Below are 22,951 nucleotides of genomic sequence, written 5' to 3'. Positions count from 1 at the left end.
AATACAGTGAACTTTATATTTTATGCCTGTCAATCCACTAAATCTTTGTGAATTTTAGAATTATATATCATTTAGTAGTGTTCTTTAATATTAAATGAAGATGACTGTACCTTTTCCTGGTATTGATAAATTCAGTGATGATATAGTAGGTACATCAAAATTGGAGAAAACATTTGAAAGAGATGAAGAAAAGCTGATCCACCCATAGCTTGTGGATATATTGGACTAGCACCATCTTCTGAGTATTTAGTACATTGCAACTTTACGTCTTCACTAATGTACTAAAGAACCTTTTAAAAAACATTCACTTAACTTTGAATTTCAGTAATTGCATCACTGTTATAACTTTTTTTACACTCTATTGAGCTTAGGAAATTGTTAAATTCAACCAAAACAAAGGATGTCTATAGTTGCATTAGTGAGAAATTAGGATTCTTGGTTTTTACACTTTTTTAACCTCTGTCCTAAAACATAAAATGTTAATTATTATACATTATTATTATATACATTATTATAAGGAGGGAATTTATTTTGTGAAAAAAGCTGTTGGATCCAGCAATTTGTCAGTAGTAGCTCAGCTAAATCAATTTAAACATTTTTTTTTTAAAGTTTCAGTGATCCTGATAAAATTCATTTCATGTTGAATCAAAGAAGAGTCTCTCGTTTTTCTGTCTTGTTTCAGAGCGCTAGGGCAGTCATTGAAGTTCATTATAGGAAAATTTGGGAGCTACTGTCAAAACCAGCATTGTCTAATCTAAAGAGAAATGTGTTTTTTGAAGTTAGGTTCATAGAAATTAACTTTTTCATAGTAGTTCATATGAACGTTTTAAAAAATGTATTGCAGTCATCACGGTAAATTACAAAGCAGTAAATTGATGGTTCAGTGAAAGTTCTTGTGATCTTAGCAAGGCATTAAATTTATCTTTTCATACATGTTTCATTTTCTGTTTGTAAAAATAAGAATGATATTTACCTAATTTATTGGGAAGTGAATTAGTCAGTAAATGATCTATTACTAATTGCAAAGGGCTTATAAACTGGCACTGGGGCCATGTAAGAATCTGACTGACTGGATAAAAAGCTACAGTGAACAAACTGTCTTCTTTTCCAGGAGGAGCTTGTAATCTTAGGATATGTTTCTCTGTGGAAAGTAAAAACTAATTAACCAAAGGTGTGAAATTAGAGAACATTTAAGTCCTGTGAGATGATGCTTTTGAGAGTGACATTAATTTTTTGAAGCCAGGCTATTCATTCTCTGTACCAGAATGCACAAAAGTGTTTCGTGTTCTTTCATTCACAACCCCACTTAATTTGTTAAACTTACCCTGAGGGCGTATTTGTTTAGGTCTGTACACTGCAGACCGTAAACAGAGATATGTGGTAAAATCATCTGCACAGAAGTCTGTGTGCTACGTCTGAACTCCTTGTGCCCAGATTAATGCACTCTGAGTTAACTTGGCCATATGTTTGCTATGCCACTGTCTCTACATGGATAGATCTTCAGCCTGCTTAGTTACTTGAGTTGCGGTGTGGGGAGGAGACAGTCAACACATGCTTTTAATCCACCTCTGTTGCTTACTGTGGCCTTATGATATCCTTTTAAAAAGGAAAAAAAAAAGTAGAGTTGCTCCAATTATTATAATATTCAAGGTGGCTCAATTTTGTATTAGTTTAATAATATAATCTTTTCTGAATACTTGTTTCCAAAAATGTGGAAACATTAGGGTTAGGGATAAGGGGTACAGGTACCTATCAGAAAGGATCAGATTCCAATTGTCAGTGTAGTCGTAGTATGTTCAGTCAAATGAGAAATGGTTGCAAGAATTTATTAAGAAATAAAAACAAGAAATGTCTAGCTTAGAAAAAATTATTCTTATTTTCTCTTTAACTGTCTTTTCAAGCTGTGTAAGCCAATCATCTGTCATACTAGTTTTGAAAAGAAACTTGGGTGTGTTGTTTTATTCTTCATAAGAAAATTTACTCTCATATGAAAAGATGCCTGCTGTTTGTATTTGTAAAGGTTAACATCATCTTAAAAATGACCTACCATCTACCAGACATTAAACATGCTTGTTATTAGGCAAGAATCCTGTCACATTGTGTCCTCTTTAGTTAGCTGCACTTGGTGTGCTGAGATGGAGGCATTTGCTTCTGGCTGCTTTTCTTGGTTTCTGTTGAAACCTATTTTAGATCTTGGAAGTGTTAACTTCATTAACCTAAGATGCACAAGAACCACTGTGTTTTATAGCTTCAGCAAAAGTACTGTAATTGTTTATTGTTTAATAGTACTTGAAAGTCTCATTTAATATGGGGTATTTTTATAAATAAAAGTATAAAGTAAAAAACTTAATATAACAGCTACTTTCATAAATCAGAGATCATGCAAATTGTAGAACTGGTCATTCTTTGTTTCCTTTGCTGGAACAAACTGTTAGCTATAGCAATGTGATTTTATGTGAAATATCCTTATTCCAAGAAGCTTATGGCAGATTTTGTGTCTTTGTATGTCATTTCTTGAGAAAACAGAGAATTCCACATATCTTTGTACAAATAAGTGGAGGCCTATAAGAGAGATGTGCATAAAACTAGGCAAACCTCATTCACAGGCAAGATGTCTTTTTGTTTTTAACTGGACCCAGGAATTGTTCACCTTTCCTTTCCCATATTAGGCATACATTTTCATGTCTTGTGTCTGTAGGAATTTGCCTTTTGGAAGGAGCTCAGATCATAGATTTGACATTTAGAAAGCTGTATTTTTCTTTAGTTATTGAGAAGCATATTTGCTGATAATTCCAATTTTTTTTTTTAGAGGAGGAAGTGTGACAGTGTTTTGTGTAAATTACATGAGTTTTTAAGCTACCTTTTTTTTTTTTTTTTGCTTTCTGACACCAGTAATTTCCTGTTGTAGCTGGAAATGTTAAGTATAGTTTTTTAAGTATTAAAGTGCAGCACCAGCTATTATTCTGCCTTAGCAAGTCTTCTAATACAATGTTTGATTTGTTACTGTGTCCTCATAGGGAAGCATCAGCAGTAGAGTGTACATGACAGTAATAAAGTAAACACATGCTTGCAATCAAATTAATGTATTTCATCTGTCTTCAATTAATAACACTCTGTCATGCTATCTATCTGAGAAGCGGCATAAACAGTTTATTTTGTGTTTGGAATAACTTCCTGGAGGTAGTTAATGTGACATGTAGTTTGTCTGACATGAGTATAACCAGATCAACACTCTAGATGTTTTCTTGATAACCTAAAAAAATTACTGAGAAAATCTGTATGGAAACTATATTTATATTTCAGTTTGAGCTTCCTTAAATCAGAGTAGTGGCATAATTTTCAGGACTTCCATGGAAGAGTTTTCTTTTCTTGGCAGTTATACAATTTTAGTGTGAGAAAAAGATCGAAAGTGTTAACAAAAAATTAACTACGAAAAGCTGCAGTTTGCCCTCTGACATTTGGGATTGAATATTTGAGAACATGTGCTGTAGTAATTTAAGAGTACCAGATCAAAATAGATTTTCAAAAAGCTAGCTAATACATGAAGTCTGATAGTGCTGCAGACTCAGTTATTGGCAGATTAATTTATTGTTATTTCTGTATAAATCTGGTTATTCTTATGTTATTATATTGGATAATAATAATTACTAATACCACCAGAAATTAGATTTTTTTTTTTATTTACACAGAAAGAAGCTCTGTGTCTAAATAGGAAATGAAAGTGCACCGGCTTTAAGTTCTAAGTAACCTATTGAAATATTCTTTAAATACTAAAACATAATGAAATAGCTCCATCTTTTAATTGGAAAGCAGTAGGTTTACTGGTAAGCTATGCAATAAAAAGCTAGAGAGGTTTTTTTTTTTTTCTTGCTCTTTTTTTTTTGTACTTTTTTCTTTGGATTGATGGTAGAATTCGATTAAGACCGGGTAATGTTGCTTATGGTAGAAGAAGCCTGAGAGGGTTCCTTCTGGCCAGAGCAGTGGGACCTGCTAAGCTATTCTCTGCTGACATGCTACAGCATAGAGGTCTGATGATCTGGAAAGTAAATCCTGTTGCCTAGAATGCTGCTCTCAGTGTTCAGCTTGATTTCTGGTTTATTCTTTAGAATAGTGGATATTTGTCACCTCTTGGAGAAATCCCTTTTTATTCCTTTTTTCACGCACATTTGATTATGCATGGGGGAAGCAGAACCTTCACACTCTGGAGTTAAACTGACTGCACTTGTTGAACAGCATGTATTAATGCTGTATAACACTATTGTTGTCTTCAGTCTGTTAGGTCTTCAGTTGCTCAAGGTAGGTTTGTTCTTACGGAAATCAGTCTGAAATTATACAAAAAAATAGGATGAAAAAGGCATTGTCACATACGTATATAGCTCCCTTTTTTATGACCCTGGAGTATTTTCAGAAGAGAAAATGTGTACATAATTTTAAGCACATGTAAATCAAATTAATAAATTATTAGAGCATTTTACTTGTCATGTCTGTGTGGGCTAATCGTGATAGCTCATTATTTAAACATTATGTAATTGTATACCTTGTGTGCACAGCTGCAAGTGCTTTGCAGAAAGATTTGTATTTCATTTTTCACAGCATACTATAAAAGAATATATTTTTGTGTGGTACCATTGATTAATAAAGATATTTACTCATAACTTTAAAACTACCCTTAATTATATTGAAATATGAAATAGTTATAATATGTAAGATAACTAACAAACTAGAGAGTTGTAACTTCATTTATGTACTAGTACCAGTTTTAATGGAAAATACTGTTATCAATAAAAAAAAAGTTCATCTTAAACAGAACTGCCCCTTTGCAACAGAATCCCTTGCAGTTATTACAGTTCAAGGTCTGGAAGATTTGGGTGGAGAGACGTCCCTTTACTGAAACACTCTGAACTGTCATGGTTCTTTTCATACATAAGGTTTAGAAAGTGGTTAGGTTAGTTATCACTGGTATAATCATTTGAAAGGGCTTACAGTTTGCAAGTGTAATCTCACTATCCAGGAGGAATGCCAACAAATTTAAACAGTCAGACTTACTTCACATGTGTTATGTGTGGCACTCAGCTGTTCATGACATTCTCAGCAAGTAATGTCACTATTTTCTCAGGTGTTTGGAAGTACCTGTACAAGTTATCTATTTGTGTTTCTTCCAGAATTACATGAAAGGAAGATTCATGCAAAATGGATGTTTTCTTACTTAAAAAACCCCTGTAGTTTTACATGGAGTTCTTCTCCAGTGATGTTATGAAAGAAGAGACTGGCAGTCCTGTGGGAAAGGGAGATAAATAGAATGAGTAGCAGCCTTTACATTCTGCATAAATGATGTTCTGTTGTCTTTTTAGAGTATGTGCAGTTATTTATTTGTGTAATTTTGAAAGATTATAAAACCAGAGCATTGATCATTCTTGTAACTGAAAATACATATTTTAAAATGCTTACTGGCTTTGTGTTTGTACCAGTTTTATTACTCTGGTAAATTGTTACATGTATTTTATTATTGCCTTAATTTTAAGACAGTGTAGTTCTGGGGTTTGATATCACACTTCATTCTGCAAAGCAAACTCTGGTGAGCTGATTATATTTGTTCTAGCTAATTTAGCAAAGCAGGTGAGTTAAAGTAATATTTAAGCTGCCTCACCATTAGTTTTCCACATAGATAGAGTGTATTGGAGTGGAAACGGTTGTTCCTGCCCAGTGGTACTATGTGGCTCATTGCAGGCCATTTTTTATCTTACGGAATTTCACATATATCTAAATAGTGTAAGAGAAACAAATTTGACATCAATTTATTTACCATTAGTGGTTTCAGAGTCTTAAGTCAAAAGCAGCAGAACTATTCAATCAAGACTGAATTGCTGTTGAATGTCTGAGTGTGGGTAGATTGTAAAGCACCCATTTGTGTTTTATCTAGCACTTTCTAAGATTTTTTTGTTCCCTTGCTGCTGCCCAATAAACTGAAATTTCAGGGACTTACTCTTAATTTCTCAAGTAAATTCATATGGAGTTTTGACTTTGAAGAACAGTTTTTGCTGTCTCAAATGTTTGCTCAGAATTTATTAATCATTGGATAGATAGCTAGCCTTGCAGTAATTTAAAATACAGTTACCTTTCCCATTTTGATTTACCATTGTCTTATCAGCTTTTCACTGCAAATAAGTGATGTATAGTAGCAATTTGAACGGTAGTGAAAATGTTTGTATAAACAGTCACCTGAAGATGTAACCTAATCAAGTCTGTCTGGTTCTAACTTAAAATTACTGTTTTGTCCTTGTCTTCTTTGAAATGCCACTTGCTCTCCACAAAGGTGGCTGTGATGGTGTTTGCATCTCTTTGCTTACCTAAATTCTGCAGTGTTGTTCTTACCTGGTTTTTTTCTGCTGTGCTGGTTTTGGCTGGGATAGAGTTGGTTTTCTTTGCAGGAATTTTCGGGACATCTTCAGGAATGCCTTAAAGGGAGTATCCTTGGGATTTCTGTGGGAGTTCCATACTTCTCTCCTCTTTCTGTTTTCTTTTTTTACCTCACTAGATCTCTGTTTAATCTCACCTATAAATCAAAATTGAACTCTCCGGAATTCGTGAGGAGAAAGTATTTTAGTAAGCCTTACCTACTTTTGCTGTTCTCTGCTGGTTTATTCTTGGAGGGGAGAGTTTGACTTGGATCTGTTTGGCTTGGTCAAAGTCCTGTCTGAATTCCTGAATTTTCTAACCTATTTTTGTTGTGCCGATGTCTTTATGGGAGACCTGTACACACAGATGTGTATAGATCTGTTAGGTATGGAACAGCAATTTATCTTACTAGCTTTAATTGAAATGACTCTTCGTACTAGACAAGCTTAAAGGTGAATGTTTAGTCTTATTTTAGAGAATCAACAAGATGGGCTCTTGACGGATTGCAGGAGAGGTTAAGTAAGGCAATGGAGATAATGTTTGGAGAATATCTGGCAAGCCTGGGGGTTTTTTTGTAGTTGTTGCTCGAGATTTTTAGTGTGCATTTCAGGCATAAAGATGAGCAAAACTACAACAGTCCATATTGTGGATGCCTTTTCTTAGAAAGGGATTTCAGAGGTACTTTCGGGGCTGATGAGCCCCTTTTTCCTGTCCTCATCAGACCAGTCAGGGAAATAGTACTGTGACCCCCTCTTTCCTCCATTGCTCATGATGTCCTTCTGCTTCTCCTGATTTGAGTTGAAGTATTGCATTTCATGCAAATCTAAGTATATAATAAGTATAATAATATAATGTTCCTTCTAGCCAAGGAATTAGGAATGTAATCCTTTGACCTTTTAACTATTGCTTTGCTAATTTATACTTTTAACTACCCTTTCTACCTGTTGGTCCTGTTTTTAAGAAGTTTAGAATTTTTGAAATGATAGATCAAAGAAATACCCTCACTGCATTCTCCAAAGTTTACACACCCTGGACTTGCTTTAGCTTTTCCTGGTCAGGAAACATAATTTATTAATGTAGATAGCAGAGCTTGTATTCAAGCACTTGACCCAAACTACTGATTTGCAACATTTGTGTGCTGTTCAGATTCACTGTTTGCAAATAGTTAAATCTCTTTTCACTTTTCAAAGTTGTGACCTTGTGTCCTTTATACATCCCATTGTGAATCTCTAGCTATTCAGTTTATATTCTACTTGGTAAAAATGAAGCTATTAATTTTGCCCTGCTGTTGTCTTCTTTCTCATTCCCTTCAGATGAAGAGGATGACTGTACCATCTGGCACTTAAACTTCACTTTGGGCCTTTCTCTAAATGTTTGTGTTTGATGTGTGGCCAAATCTTGCAGATGCTTTCTTTGAGACCTTTGTTAGATATGGCCTATCATAGCCATTACCACAGTTAAAATGTTCTCATTTTGTATCTTAATTTCAGTAATTCCTTTTTTCTTGGCCAGTGACATGTTATCTAGTCATTTAGAATATTCTGCAAGATCATTTTCCTGGTTTGTAAAATCAAACTGTATTTATGTATCTTACTCGCTTTCTTTCTGTCCAAAATTTAATTGTCCTTGCCTTTAAACTTTTCATGGTTTAAGTGTATCCTCATATCATCCTTCATCCCAAGATATCTATTCTTGCTGTTAATTGGCTCATCATATGAGTCCTTATTGGCCAACTGTTAGTTTTCTTTCTATAAAATCCCTGCATTCCTTATAAACATCTTTTTTAGAAAATAATTTTTCTCCTCCAGAGCTCTCTTTAAAGTCTTTTTGCTGTGATGTCTAAATAAAAGCTGGACAAGACTTGTCTCCTGGTGTGCTAAGAATTCTGCCTGTCGAGCTGACCAGTGTCAGATATTCAGAAAAAAGGACTGGAGGGTAACTATTCACATCTTTTAGCTGATCTTCAGTAACTCTGATTGTGCCCTTGGCCTATGGGCAGTGCAAAGGAATTGGAGTTAGGATCACTGCCCTTCGTTGACTGCAAACTGCAGTTTTGTATATTTAAATATTTATTAACAGTTGAAACTCTTTCTTGTACTAAAACTGCCCTTTTTCACCAAGAGCTGATGTAACATGAATTACCTGGAATTACTGTGGGCTGAGAATGTGCGATGGACACTCACCTGGCAGTCATCTGGCATAACAATGACTGTACAGTTCACAGCAGACTGCCTGAAAGTCAGGAGGCATAAGGTGCAATATTTGTAAGTGGGAGAAGGACTGAGAACTACACAAAATTTAGAAACATAACTTCACCTTGATTTTTCACTTTCAGTCTGTTAGTTTCTACAATCTTGTGTGCTTTAATTTCTCTGCTGTAGTAAAGTATGTGCTCCCCTGACCATATAGTATTCTCGATGTTTCTTCATAGAAGATGAGGCATTTGAGGATATGATTTCCAATATGGCAGTGGCGTTTTCTTCCTTAAAATTTGTCAGCCTTTTAGCCTGCTGTTTTGTTCGTCCACTCTCCATTCTTCCCTTCCTGGGAAGGAGAGTTTGAGAGATTGTAAATTGTGAGCTTGTCTTTGTGGAGTTATGTAAGCATGTCATGGTATGTTAGAGGAATATAGTGTAAATACTGTCTGTCTGTCTGTCTATCTATCTATCTATCTATCTATCTATCTATCTATCTGTCTATCTATCTATCTATCTGTCTATTTATTTTTATCATAACTGTGTGTAGGTGTTTGGAATTCAAGTGTAGTCAAAGAAATACAATGAGCAAAATCTGGAGGTGGGGTCAAAGTTCCTTTAAAAGCTCATGAAATAAAAATAAAGAAAATATATATTTATTTTTCCCGAAGGAGTAATCTCACTGTTGTGTTTTCCAAGCTGCACTTGAAGCTAATATGTGAAGCATAAAAATAATAGTTAACAATGAAATGTTTTAGGCAGTATGCTGTATTTTATTCTTAAAAGCATTTCAAAAGAGTCTCTCTCATGGTAGTTATTTTTCAGAGGAAAAAGTTAAGTGATTGCAGGAGTTTTTAACAAAATTGTTACTGACTTAGAGTTTTATTTTAGTAAATGTATTTATTCTTCCTTTTTTTTTAAATGAAACTATATTATATGCTCAACATTTAGTATTATGGAAAAACCATACTACATATGTTAGTGTTAATAGCTTAGTATTTTAGTCCTTTACAAATTAATGTCTGTGGTAACTGGATGATTTTAGGCCTGTTCTTATGAACAAGGCCTTACTGATGTGCAAGGAACAGTACTATGTGGCAAAAACTCCACATTAACCAAGGTAAGCAGTATAAATAGAGTGTAGGAATCCGCTGTTAGACTAAAAATCTCCACGAGAAAATCTCCAGAGCCTACAAATTAAAGACCTCCAATATCATTTAAAAATAAAACCTTTTATGTAGTAGGAGAGCATTTTTTCAGCTGATAATCAAATGACACTATTATACAGGCTTACTAGATTTGCAAATTTACAAGTTTTTACAAGTCAGTTGGGTCCCTTCCTCAGGAAATCAGTTTAAGTTTTTTTTTCCTGTATTGACTCAAAGAGCCTGGTTGTCCTTAAATCCTTCTGAATATATTTGCCTTATAATTTGACTGCATTGAGTCAACAGCCTTATAGAAACCGTAATGCAATAAAAAAAGAGAAACTGTTCAATATAGTTTCCAATTACCTTAGGATCAGGTTTGGAGAAACTGGAATGTACACAATAAAACCTGTGCAAGACTTGAGTTCCATGAGGTTTTGGAAGCAACCAGTGCTTTTCAACATGAAATACTGCTTGAAAACTTTTCTCTGCTTTCAGTGGTTGTAAAATGATAAAAATGGAAATATGTGTGCATCTCAAAATGTGCATTTTACTTTTTTAAATTTTCTGAACCATACCTTTATAGAATTTAAAGTTTGATATATAGGTAACTAAGCATCACTGTTTTTACTCAGTTAATTTTTTTATTATAGTGAATGCTTTTGCTTTGCCATGTTCTTCAATAAAATTCTTTGTAACTCATTTACATTTTTTTACTTAGGAAAAATGTGTTGATTCAGATGTGCTCAGTGAACTTTATTTTGTAAAAGTCTTTACCTTACATTGGAATCCCCAATATGTATCATGCTTGCAAACAGAATATGCAATATTTATTTCTGTCTCATTTTCATATGTCGTTAGCAGTAAAGTTATTACAAATTGTTTTAGTGTATCCAGAAACAAAGTTGTCCTTTTTTTGAGATATAAATTTGTTGCTTTTGTCCATACAGTTTTAATTGTGTTTTCATTTTAGTTTTGCAAATAAAATTAATCTGATGTAATTCATTACCTTTATTTTGGCAAATGATTGTAAAAAGACGCTTGCATTTGCATACACCTGTAAAGGAAAATACTACATCTGATGTTGTTTCCAATGAATCATTTCTAAGACAGGTAACTAAATGGGCTCCAGTGTAATAATTTTTCCTTTCTTCAACTTATTTTTAGTTGACTTGGAGCATATGCGCACAGTGAAATCTGACAAGCACCAGCGATTTTGTCAGGAAAACAATTTCAGTAGCCATTTTGTGTCAGCCAAGACAGGAGATTCTGTAAGTAAGAAAAAGAAACTTCTAGATGTCTTTTTTTTTTTTCAAGATGCAGCAGTTTTATTGTACTTCACATGACAAACCTTTGAGAATTTGGGCTGCTGCAGGTTCTTTGTTGCTTCCCTAGTTGCACGAAAAATAGATCTTTCTATGAGTGTATATTATCCTTATTAAATTACAGTGGCTTCTCGTCTGATTTTCAGTTTGAGATACAGATTTTAATGGAAGTGGTCTAGCTTACACGTCAGTTTGAGAACCGAGACCAGCTAAATCTCTGCTGTCAGCCTGTAGTTAAATATATTCATTCCAGGTGGAATCCTATCTATAGAAACTTCCAACAATTGCTAAATAATGTGACAAGACCCTATTGCAGTCAAAGTTTTTAATATGAGTCCTGAGCCATGAGAAACACTCCCTCTGCAGGCCCATTGAAATTTGAACATTCTGACATTCGTAGCAGATGCTTTGCAGTGTGCATTTTTGAACAGTCTTTTGACTCTGAGCTAACTGGGTTATTTGTTTTAGTTGGACGCATACGAAAGAAAACATTCCTTTTCAGTTGACACCATCAGTCAAATTAAATCATATTGTATTGTTTTACTTGATTTATGTCACTTGCCTAATATGTTTGTCATTTCCATAAAAGAGTCTTGTATCTGTCTCCTTAATATTACTGTTGACAACAAAATTTACTTTATTTTTACGTTATTGAAGAGTTAGACCATGTTCAATTACATGGAAGTATAGTTCTGTTACACAAATGGAATCACTTGTTGTTTTAAGGTCTTTGATGAAACTTCTGCAGTGGACTGCCTAATTTTATAAGATAATAGTTTTTCTGGAAAGTATAACAATACTGCTGTTATAAATGCAGTGAGTTGTGATTCTCTGTATTGTTTGTGTTAAATGTCTGGCATAATTTTTTGTTTAAAGTGGGAAAGTACAGATTTTTATGCTAGAAACAGAGAAAAATTTTATAATACTTCACTCAATGAAATGTGCATCTGATAAAATGTATTCTTTTCTCAAGGAGACAACCTTTCTGTGGGATTTGGTGATAAGGAGAAAAATCAGTTCATTTTATAACATTGGCATATTTATCATTACAAATTATAAAGGAATCTTCATTATATCTTTTTAATTGATTAATGAATTACAGCAGCATTACACTATATATACTTATTGTACTTTTCATAACTTACTGTTTAAAAACAAAAGTAAATCCGAACATACCTACAAAGCATTAACCAGAAATCTCTGCCTAAATATCTACTAAGAAAAGAAGTAGTTTACAGTAGCTCATTTTTAGTTTCAATGTAAGCTTAATTTCAGTGTAAATTTGAGTTAGCCCTTTCACTGTTACTGCACACTGACTTTCAAAATTTTCATATGTCTTGGTAGTTGTGTAGAAAGGATGGGGTTTTTATCGTAGACTCTGATTTAAGAAGAGGCCAACCATTGCTAAGGTGAATATAGACTAGAGGAGTTTTGCTCAGTTAAGATAAATGGTTTTTTTGTTTACTTCAGATCTTTCCAACAGATTTGTTTGCAAAAAATGATTTTATGTACATATAAAAGCCCTAAAGTCTCCTCGGGGGAGAAAAAATTTCATGAAAGGTTTAGTATATAGGTAACTGTCTTACTGTCCATCAAATCGTGTAACCAAAGCACTGAACTTGAGCCTGATGTTTTGTGCACTAAATGTCTTCAGGGCAGATGATGTATCTCAGAACACCTGAGATCTTGGTGTGGGTTAAAGGAGGTGTCTGGACTGCAGAATCTCTATTCAGTATTTCCTCTCATGTTGTGTGGATGTTAGCAGAACAGACCAGTGCTAGACCATGTAGTTCAGAGGAAGAGCAATTGTTTTGGAAGCTACCAGAGTTTGTTGATTGTGCCACTAATTTGTTACTGGTTTCCGTCTTGGGTATAAGAGATTGTTATTTACAGAATTTTCTCTCAAAATTGGAAAATGCCTGAGAACACATACACAGCCTTTACCTTTTGGGGGTGGCAGCTGCATGATGAAAACCAATGTTTGTTAGTAGTTTAGATCGTCAGCTCAGATGAACAGCCCAATAGATAAAACATAATATGTAGCTTGACAATAAGTGTTCAGCAGCAGTGCAAGCTTAAGCTGCTCCTCTTGAACATCTGTTGTGTTCTTTAATCTCATTTAAAATGCAGTTGCCTAAACAGTAAGATAGGTGGATTGCCTTGAGATGAATTAAAGGAGTTATTTAAGATAGCTTTGCCACCCAGTATTATGTATTAAATGTCCAGAGTCTAACTCTGCGATGTTGCTGCTGCAGGCTGTACCACATCTTGTTTGTTCTAAATACCTCTGTTCAGTGTAAATAATGTTTTGTAAGACTCTTCAGAACTCTTTCATAATTCTATTTTTTAAAATGTGTGTAGTAGAGATTTTGGTGATGTTGATGCACAGTTCTGTTGTTCTCAATTTCAGAAATCAACTCCTCTATTGCACAACACACTAGTAATATATTTTTGTGCTAAACATTAGTGAATACCCTTATTCATATTTTATAGCACTGAGAGTAGTATTTGAGAGGTGGGTTGTGTAAAAGCTTGTTTAAACTTAGGTCTCTGGAGGCAGAGTAGAAGTGTTGCTTAACAATCCAGCATACTGTTCATTCCTTGTACCATTGTTGAGTTATTTTCTCAAATTTTTAAACAAAATTGAAAGTACCAGATGAGGTTATTTTCAGATCTGCTTTGCACAGGTCATAATTTTGTATATCTCATTGTTTACAGTTCAAGTATGGTTTGATATATTTGAAAGAACCTCAAGGATGTCTGGTTTTAATCATTTAAATGCAATTTATTTTTTTTCCATAGGTCTTCCTGTGTTTTCAGAGAATTGCTGCTGACATACTCGGCATCAAATTAAACAAAGCAGAGTTGGAACAATCACAGGTGATTTTCCACAAATACTTAATTTTTCTTGGTATTTTATTTACAATTAAAAATAATCTAATTACATATTAATTGCTGTCCTTTAAATCAATCTTCATATGTTGTTCTGAAGATAATTATTTAATTTCACAACTTTTTAAAAATAAAATAATTCTTTATTTATCCATCAGGATAAACTTGCTGAAACAACAAAACACATGTTCAAAAAATTAAGGAAAAACTTGAGTTTTAGGGATTTTTTTTAGAAATAGCACTTGAGTCTCTGTATATATATGCATTACAGGTAGCAAGGAAGATATTCTTATATATACATTAAATACTGTACATTCATGTCAGATGCAGTTTTAATGACAATCATTCCTTTTTAATTCTATATGCATTTAAAAACAAATCTCATTTTAGAACACTACAAATTTAAGTCACAGAAGGCATGAGCTTCTGGGAGTGGAAATGTTGTAAATCAATATTCATTGCAGTCATAGAGCAAAATTTATTATTTGTCAGTCAGGAGTTAACTATGTCAAATCCTTTGTTTGCTTAATCTTAGGTCTTAGTCTTCACTGTGTGCCTGTGTAATACAGGACCTCAGTAGTGACCATCTGCCTTGGGGAAGGACAGTTGGCTTTGTGAGGTCACTATTTCCCTTTTTATTCGGAAGTGCAAATTTTGAAACCAGAATCCTATTCTGGTTCAGTATACCCATTCTCAAGAGCAGATAGACTTGTGGAATCATGCTTTTTGAGTAGCTATTATGGCTCCCTTCCATCTGCAGTGATATTTCTCACTGTACCAGTCCCAAATAATCTCCCCCTAGAGGAGCTGTATAATTTCTGCCCTTGCGTTTTGTGTTTTGTTCTTTGTATTATCAGTGTTATCTTAGGGGGTTTCTACCATTTCCTCTGTACGAAAGGGCTGAGAGACGGGAGAATGTTTCCCAGAGATGGGTAGGAAAGTTGTCAGGAAGGTTGTCCCCCATCTTTTACATTGGTTTGTGTTAGGCAGGGATGTAAATATAGGGATTCTACTGTAAACATGTGGCAAACCTGCTGCATGTCCTGCTCCAAACCGTAGCAGAGCTTTGTTGCAGTTCATGCTGTTCAGTAATTGCTGTATGCAAAGTGGCTCTAATGAGAGCATTGGTTTAGCACCATATAAATTAATTGGAAAAAGGTGTTTTCACTATTTTTGAAAATTTGAACTGTAACTATATGATTTAAAATGCGAACACTTGCTTAACTGTATGTACCAGAGTTGGAAGTCAACTGGTTTTTGTCAGTGAAATTTAGGAGATCAAAAATGTGTTAATTGTTCAAATAAGCAAACAAGCAAGAGATTTTCTAATATAACCCCTTTTCCTTTGCCACTTTCTTCTTTCTAGTTTCTGCTTCTAAAAATAACTTTTCTGCCAGTGAGACTGTGTGCATAGGTTTAAACCAAAAAGTTTTTCTACAAACCCAGTTTCAGAAACCTCAAAAGCAAAGATTATGCTACTGAGGCAATCCTGCATAATGACGTTTGAGATTGCAATTATTGAAATTTACTCATTGAACCAAAAGGTTGCTGTTTTAATGGCATAATATCCTGGAACTGCTGGTTACTACCAGTATTAAACAAGTACCACAAAATTAAGTCAACAAGTTTATTTAAAATAAGAAGGCCAAACATTTCTTTTATGCAGCTTGGTCTCCTGCTTTTTGAAATATACAATAAATATGTAATTTCTGAAAGTGTTTTGCCACAGCAGTGTTTACAATCTGTGTTGAAGTGGTTAACTAGAAAACTGTATTGCAAACAGTAAAATTGTAAAATATACTTACAGAGCATACCCATCAAGCTAAGTATCTTCAAAAAGCTGTAATTTATAGGTAGAGAAATACTGAGTGTGTCTTCTCAATGATCTAGTACTACTAAGGTACCATCCATCTGTTCTGAGCTCTCTGATTATTTGCATATAAATGGTTGAGCATATAGAGTTCTCTAATTATTCCTTGGTCATTTAGCTAGCACTGGAAGATCGGCTTTAGACCTCTCTGTGCTGTGTGGTGTTGTGTTCTGTAACACAGGTATAAGGTTGTAGAAAGGTATGCAAATACCTTAAATTTCAAGGAGACTATGATAAAAAGGATTATACAGAAAGTTGTTGCTTTCTAAAGAATGTGCCTGTGTTTAGTTTTTTTTTAAAGTAAGAACCTCTACATGGCTTCGACTCAAGAGTGCATAACTTTCTATGTCAAATTGATATCAGCTTTAAATAGGCTTCCTTCTACCTTAGTATTGTAATAATTTTTAACTTTGTTGAGCAGATGAATGGAATATGCAATATGTGGATCAAAGTAAACATTACACTTGTAGCATTAGCAATAACCTATAAATGGTTAATATGCATAAATTAAATACTCACTGTGGCACACATTACTGTTAATGTGAATCCAGGCTCTAGTGATTAAAAAAAGGTAAAAATATCCCTGAAAACCCAAGACCAAGAACAATTAAAAAAAACAAAACAACAAAACCCATCCAAACTCCCTCTCCACCAACAAACAATGAAAGAAGAAACAAAGCAAGTAAATAGACTTGGACAGAAAAGAAACTTCACTGTTGCCTTTCAGATGCAGCAGAAGTCACTAGTGCAACACTGTGCATGTAGCTACAGAGTAAGAGCTGGGAAGCAACTGCCTGATTTGCAAAGTTCTGTTAATTGAGCATAATTTCAATCTACTCCAAACAAGCAATAACTCTTTGTTACCAGTAAAATATTCGCTTCCTTTGAGAGTGTTATTTTGAGGGGGCTGTAAGAATTTCCCCAGTTTAAGTCAGGAACCAGTGGGAATTGTATTGGAGTCTGTTAGCTGTATCTTAAGGCTCATTTTCATATGGAACCAACTACTCACATCACTTCTTAAGACAGAAAAGGGAAAATGTCTAGATAAAACTGGAGAAAGAAAACTTTAACGTTCATATCCTTGAGGAGATGACTAGAAGGGCATGTCTTGAGAGAAATTCATTAGTCTGCAGTACAAAAGCCTAATTAAAGTAATATGCAGATGCTGTTTCCCAAAGGCATGGAGCTGGTCTCATGGCTGGAAGGATGTGGTGTTAGATGATGTTGCCATTCTAGATTTCTGGTTTACCATATACTCTTATATGACAGGTACAGGTACCTTAGTGTGGTGATGGGTTTTTTTTTCCCTATTCCATTGATAAAATGGGCACAGGACTTCCTTAAATTGTGGAACAGTTATGTAAATGTGTTCCTTAAAATTTTTAGGCGTTGAATACTCTGACTACTGGACTGTAAAAGTCGATTGGTAAATAGATGGATGCTAGATAAGTGCTATAAAGAATCAAATAGAAACAACACAATACCCAGTGTGACTCATCCTTAAAGTATGCAAGTGTTGATTTGGATTTAATTTTTAAATAAAGAGTAAAAGACATTGTAGTTTTTATAAATGTGCACAACTTACATGCTGGATTATATATTTGAATTTTCTGTATTTTTTGTAATGTGAGATTTCCTCATTTTGAAAACTGAGAAGGTTGTTGCCTGAATGTGTCTGTCAGAGTATGTGGGGATATGTTCATTCGGTCTAGGTGGTAATAAAGAATTAGATGAAATACTGAGTTTGTGTAAAATGCCAACAGTCAGATGCTTTGTGTGAATCATGTTTTATTGTCTCGTATTGAGAATATGCTTTATAAATTATTTCGACCACTCTTGATTTTATGCCTGAAGATCATATTTGTCATGTTTAGAATCAATTATAACTGTCACAGTCACTAGGAAGATCTTAGATGTGACTCATAGGTGGATAGAAAAAAGTAATAGGAATCCCATTATTTTAACTCGAATGAATTAGTGGAGTTTGGCTCATGACTTTTTGAGCTTTGACGACTGGCAGAACTGCAGAAGCTCTTGTGAAAAATGGGTGGGGTTCTTGGTCCCTTTCAAATTAGTAGCACAACTTCTGTTAATTAACTGCAAGAAGAAGCCTTAGAAATTGAGTTATATTTACCCTGCATCATTTTAGAAAGCAACTGCAGCAGTTTAAGATATTAATGCAACCCAAGCTATTTGCTACTGCCCTTTTGCTGGAATGTATCGCTCCCACAGCAGAATCAGAAAATGGAAGGTGATCATGTGCTTTGGCCACATCAGGGTGAAGTTGAGCAGTTTAGCTTAAACTGCTGCTGAAAGTTGTTTCAAAGTGAAGCTGCCAGATTTTGTGCTGAAGTGGATGAGGTGCAAGTACACATTACATTCCACCAACTCTCCTTTGGCAGCAATGATCTCCAGCAGAGGAATAGGACAGACATTTGAGGGTGGTAAGTTTTTAAACTATCTCAGCTAGAGCTACTAACCCTTGTCTGTTAACATGCTGAGATGACTGTTAATCAAACCTTTATTTGGACAAAACTGTGGTGAAACAAAGAACTAGATTACTCTTTATGCGTGACTGGAAAGCAGAGCATGTTTTTTGAAATGGAACGGTTCCAAAGTAAGAAAATTGCAGTTTCTGACTTATTTTCAGTCCTCAAAATACTCTCCCTTTTAAATTGCAAGGGTCTGATGAAATTTGAGGAAATAGCTCCTTTACTAATCAAATGTTTTTCTTTCTATATTTTTTACTTTCAACTGTAGTGTAAAAACTGCATGGGGTACAGCTTTGTTCCTTGGCATTGGCAAGAGCTAGCATTTTTGTAAGCGATGTGTAGTTTTCTCTCTAACTAAATGCCAATTCAGCAAATTAGTGTGTGTGCGCCAGCTTTGTACAATAAAATGTTTGGCAGATAAGTCAGACCTGGAATACAGAGCACCTGCACCAAGAAAGGTTATTTCTCATTATTGACAGTGATTTGAACCATGGCAATGATACGCCTCACATAGAAACTGATGCAAAGAGGCCCACTTTTTTAATTACCATGACGTTAATAAAAGAAATGTTACAGTGGTATTTTTTTAGTCTTATTTGGATGAAATTCCTTTAGAAAATCCGAGTCATTTATGATAGTCAGTTTCTTGCTACAGTGTGCCTAAGCATGGGTCACTAACCTGCCTGTGTTTACAGGATGGGATTTAGACCAATGTTTTGAGGAACAATTAATTGCCTACTGATTGCAAGACTATTTTTTCTTTTTCTTTTTTTTTTCCTCTCAGCTCTAGTCAAAAGGTTGGTATGAAGAAACTAGGTCCTGTGAGGTCAGATAACACTGTTTAATGCTAAAACTACTACTTACTGCTTTACATGGGATTTGGAAATCTTTCACTTGATAACATCGGGCCAGGAGTCCAGTAAATCATGAGTGTTGTCCACTAGATAAGATAATATGAATGTGATCAATTAAACTCGAGAAGAGTACTTCAGCAGCTAATAAATCCAGGTCCCTTACCAGACAATTCAGTTATTGTTGTTTGCTTGACATAAAGGTTTTATTTACAGAGGTAATCTTTAACATATACTGTTTATATATTCATATAATCCAGTTTATACATTGTTTCCTTTAAAATAATAGTATTTATTCATTTGTTCATTTTAACCTTGAAGAAATGTTGCATGAAAGTTGAAGAATTTAGGAAAAAAATATTAAACTGGTTTACTGTATCTTTCACAGCCGTCCTACCTCCTCTGCTACTCCTTTGCTGAAATTGTTACATGAATTTTACTTCCCTTTGCATGAACACTGTATTAATAATGAAAAGCTTTTAACAGTTTTGTTTGTCTTTAAGGGGAAAAATGAGAACCTTTTACTTTTATATGAAGTAAAGACAAAATCAAAGCGTGGAGCATTTCGATATGAGGTTCTTAATTTATGTCCCTGGTTTGGATTATATATTTAGGTATAATGTAATTGTTACATTACTTAAAAAGTTGCTTGTGTAAGGCTACTGCACTTGTTACAAGCTGACAATGTAGTATTTATCTTAGACTTAAAGGAGGAATAGGCCATTGTCATCTTTCTCCCACTGAATCGCCTGCCTTTTAATTCTGTCCCTTCTCTTGCTATTTAATACACTTTTGTTGATTGCATGGACCTTTCACTTCGGTGCTTTGAAAGGGCATCTCCTTGGAGAAGCTTGAGGAGCAGCCCTGGAGCCGCTTTCAGCCAGACATGTTGCTCTTATATCAGCCTGAGGCCAGAAAATGCATTCATTTTGCTTCTGCGTAGTCTTCTTATGTTATTAATTCATACTTTTCAACTTCTGATTAATCTCTCCATTGTTTTCCTTCTCTTTTCTTTTTACATTCTTCTCCTTGCCCTCTATCCATCATGTTGATACATGGTTAACAGCATGTTGTCAGGGCAGAACTAGTGAAATATCCTGAAGAAGATAACCAACCTCAGAACACTTCCAACTGCCAGAGCAAAATCTGCTCAATGCAGTAGTTCAGGTATTGATGGAAAACTTGGGTGGTTTCTTTTTATAAAGTGCATTGCTGTTACGTGAAGGAACAAGTGTTACAGTAAGTTCTATTGGAAAATTATGTTTTAGATATGTAAGCACTTGTAATACTCAATATATTAATTTGGAACTCTGTGTACAATTAATTACACAGTGTTTCTAATAACCAGATAGTTCATAGAAACCTTGAAATACTTTGTGTTACTGTATTCAGTGCTGTGCATTCAAAGTATTGCATAGCTGTCTCAGATGGAGATGGCAGAAAATATTCTCATTTCCTTCTCCTCGTGTAGGAGAGACCATTAGTCTTATCAATAGCTTTGTAAATAGTATGGGTAGTATCTGTTGTATCTGTATTGGAAAATACATATTTATGGTATGCAGAGCTTCTTTTTATGTTAATTTAGTCTTTAGCCAGTATGCTTGTCAAAGGTTTTAGTGAAACATGTCTGTATTTGAAATATTCTTTGAATTCTGTCCATATTTTCTGGTGAAGTGCTTTAACTAAAGACGAAAACAAAAACTTAGGTACAATTTCCAATTACAATTTAAGCAGTTATTCTTAAAGAACAAATGGCACCATCTTTGCAAACAAATAGTTTTATTATTTTCATACAAAAGAATTTTCATGAAAGTAGAACTGTCTTTACTATTTGGCAAAAAAGTCATATTCCATTTGTAGTGTTGTGAAAACCTACCAAGGCAATTGCTTTTGCTTAGTATGGACAAACTGATAGAATGAGAATTAGCACCTGATAAGACTTTCTATAGGGTAAGGACAAACCTCCTGTTTTATCTGTTATTTTTTCTTCATGTTTCATATTAAAATATCTGTTGAATGCTTTGCCAGCACGAAGATAGTATTTTCTGATTGTTACTGTGTTTTCTTTTGTGACAGAGGGTGGTGAAGGCAGATATTGTCAACTACAGTCAGGAACCTGTGACGAGATCCGTTAATCCTCCTAGAAGCTCCATGTGTGCAGTTCAATGACCATGCTGTTCTTCTCTGGTTTGATACCTTTGCAGTCCTCCTGCCTTGACACAGGCTCTGGGATTACCCAGAATTTTGTTTTAACAGTGACCAGTGCAACAATGCAATTAGAGGTTTCAGAAAGGTGTTGCACCGTTGTCCATTAGGAAGCATCAGCCAGTTTTTTGACTGACTGAAATTAAAATGTGAGAACACATATTTTGAAAAATTAAGATCTATATTCTTTTAAATTATATTTAAATAAAACTGTATAACGGTATAACTGTTTATATGTTTCCTCCTGTCTGTTTGACTGATACCAGAATAAAAATGGATGAAGCAACCCTGCATTCAAAATGCTTTTACAGACATTACTATGGAAGGGTATTTTGCCAAAGCATTTTTAATATTTTTTTCTCCTGTGATCTGAACTAAGACTCAGCAAAATGTAACTTGGAAAAACTATTGCTGGAATAATTTTAATCATGTAATATATTTTATCTAGGGATAATTTCTAAAGTGTTCCATTAATATGTATATATACCTAGCATAAAATGTATAAATTGTATCCAGTGACAAACAGTGCTTGAAATAAAGTTGTTATTATAAAAATAGTTACTTTTTTGAAGTCTCAAGTTGTCTCTATGGATGCTCTAAAAATGCTAGTGTTTTTGTGTATTTTTATTGCTACAGCAGCATCACTTCTTACAGTAATAGATGAGCTCATATGTCTATGAATATGGATGAATCTCAGTCAACAGTTTGGTCTGTAAATGTTGAGTGATATATTCAACATGCATTAGAAACTGTTGATAGATCAATTAGGATCGGTCACTTTAAATAGTTAACAGAATGGCTTTTCTCCTGGTACTCTTTTCTTTCTAATTCAGAGTAAATGACAAATAAAAAGCTGTCTGCTCTGTACACTTCTCCTCCGTTCCTTTTCTAGCAGTCTCTTAGGCATGCAGTTCTCTGCTGGCACATCTGAACAGAAAGCTAAGGACTGAAAAAAAAATTAAGCTATCTCAATTCCAAACTAGAATTCTTTTCCTATTTAAACTCTAGATTGTGCTTTCTTATAACTACAAGAAAACATTTGGAGATTCAGAAAATTAATGAGGCTGTGAAGGAAGCTTATATATCACAAGTGAAAATTACGAGGTTCTTCAAGTGAATGTTCCTCTTAAACTGTTCAAGCTTAATAACTGGAACAATTAAACAATTAGTGGCTTAATAAAATAGTTGAACTGTTTTAACCATGTTAAAAAAAGATTGCAGGTGGCAAAAAAGTGTGATTTGTTAGCTTGCCACATGGTTTTATAACTCCATGGTATGACTTAGTGTGTAATATTTTATCATTCATATGTGGGAATTCTGAGAAAGCAGCTAAGATTGAGAAATTATCCTACACTACGATAGGTGTGAATTTGCAGTAAATTATTTATTCTGGGCTTACAGTCTGTTCTTGCTCCTATCCCATGGAGTTCATGTCCCACTGCCTGGCTTTACCGTGTAGTTAACTGTAAGGTAAATTCTCTTCCACTACCACCAGATGAGAACTTCTCTTCAAAGAATTTTTCTAAAGTAGTTGGTAAATTTCACAAATTTATGGCGTCCAAAGCAGGTGGAAAGTTTTT

General features: G+C 34.4%; 1 protein-coding gene across 4 annotated transcripts in view; it reads left to right on the top strand.

The window, feature by feature from the left end:
- RAB28 (RAB28, member RAS oncogene family) overlaps positions 1-21,928 on the top strand; it is a 64,652-nt gene extending 42,724 nt beyond the window's left edge. Inside the window, exons 5-8 of one of the 4 annotated variants that reach the window (XR_004356825.1) lie at positions 10,904-11,007; positions 13,864-13,941; positions 18,101-18,267; positions 20,233-20,309. Coding sequence is in view for 3 of the 4 variants with exons in the window: in XM_032686425.1 (XP_032542316.1) it covers positions 10,904-11,007; positions 13,864-13,941; positions 20,233-20,328 (278 nt within the window). In the remaining variant the exon portion in view is untranslated. Of the gene's footprint in view, positions 1-10,903; positions 11,008-13,863; positions 13,942-18,100; positions 19,107-20,232; positions 20,334-21,242 lie in introns of those variants that run through there. The other 3 variants (XM_032686425.1, XM_032686426.1, XM_032686427.1) reach the window with 3 other exon arrangements.
- The last annotated feature ends 1,023 nt before the right edge of the window (positions 21,929-22,951 follow it).

Source organism: Chiroxiphia lanceolata, chromosome 4, assembly GCF_009829145.1.
Source record: "Chiroxiphia lanceolata isolate bChiLan1 chromosome 4, bChiLan1.pri, whole genome shotgun sequence".
NCBI lineage: Eukaryota > Metazoa > Chordata > Aves > Passeriformes > Pipridae > Chiroxiphia > Chiroxiphia lanceolata.
This window is presented reverse-complemented; position numbering and strand designations above follow the sequence as displayed.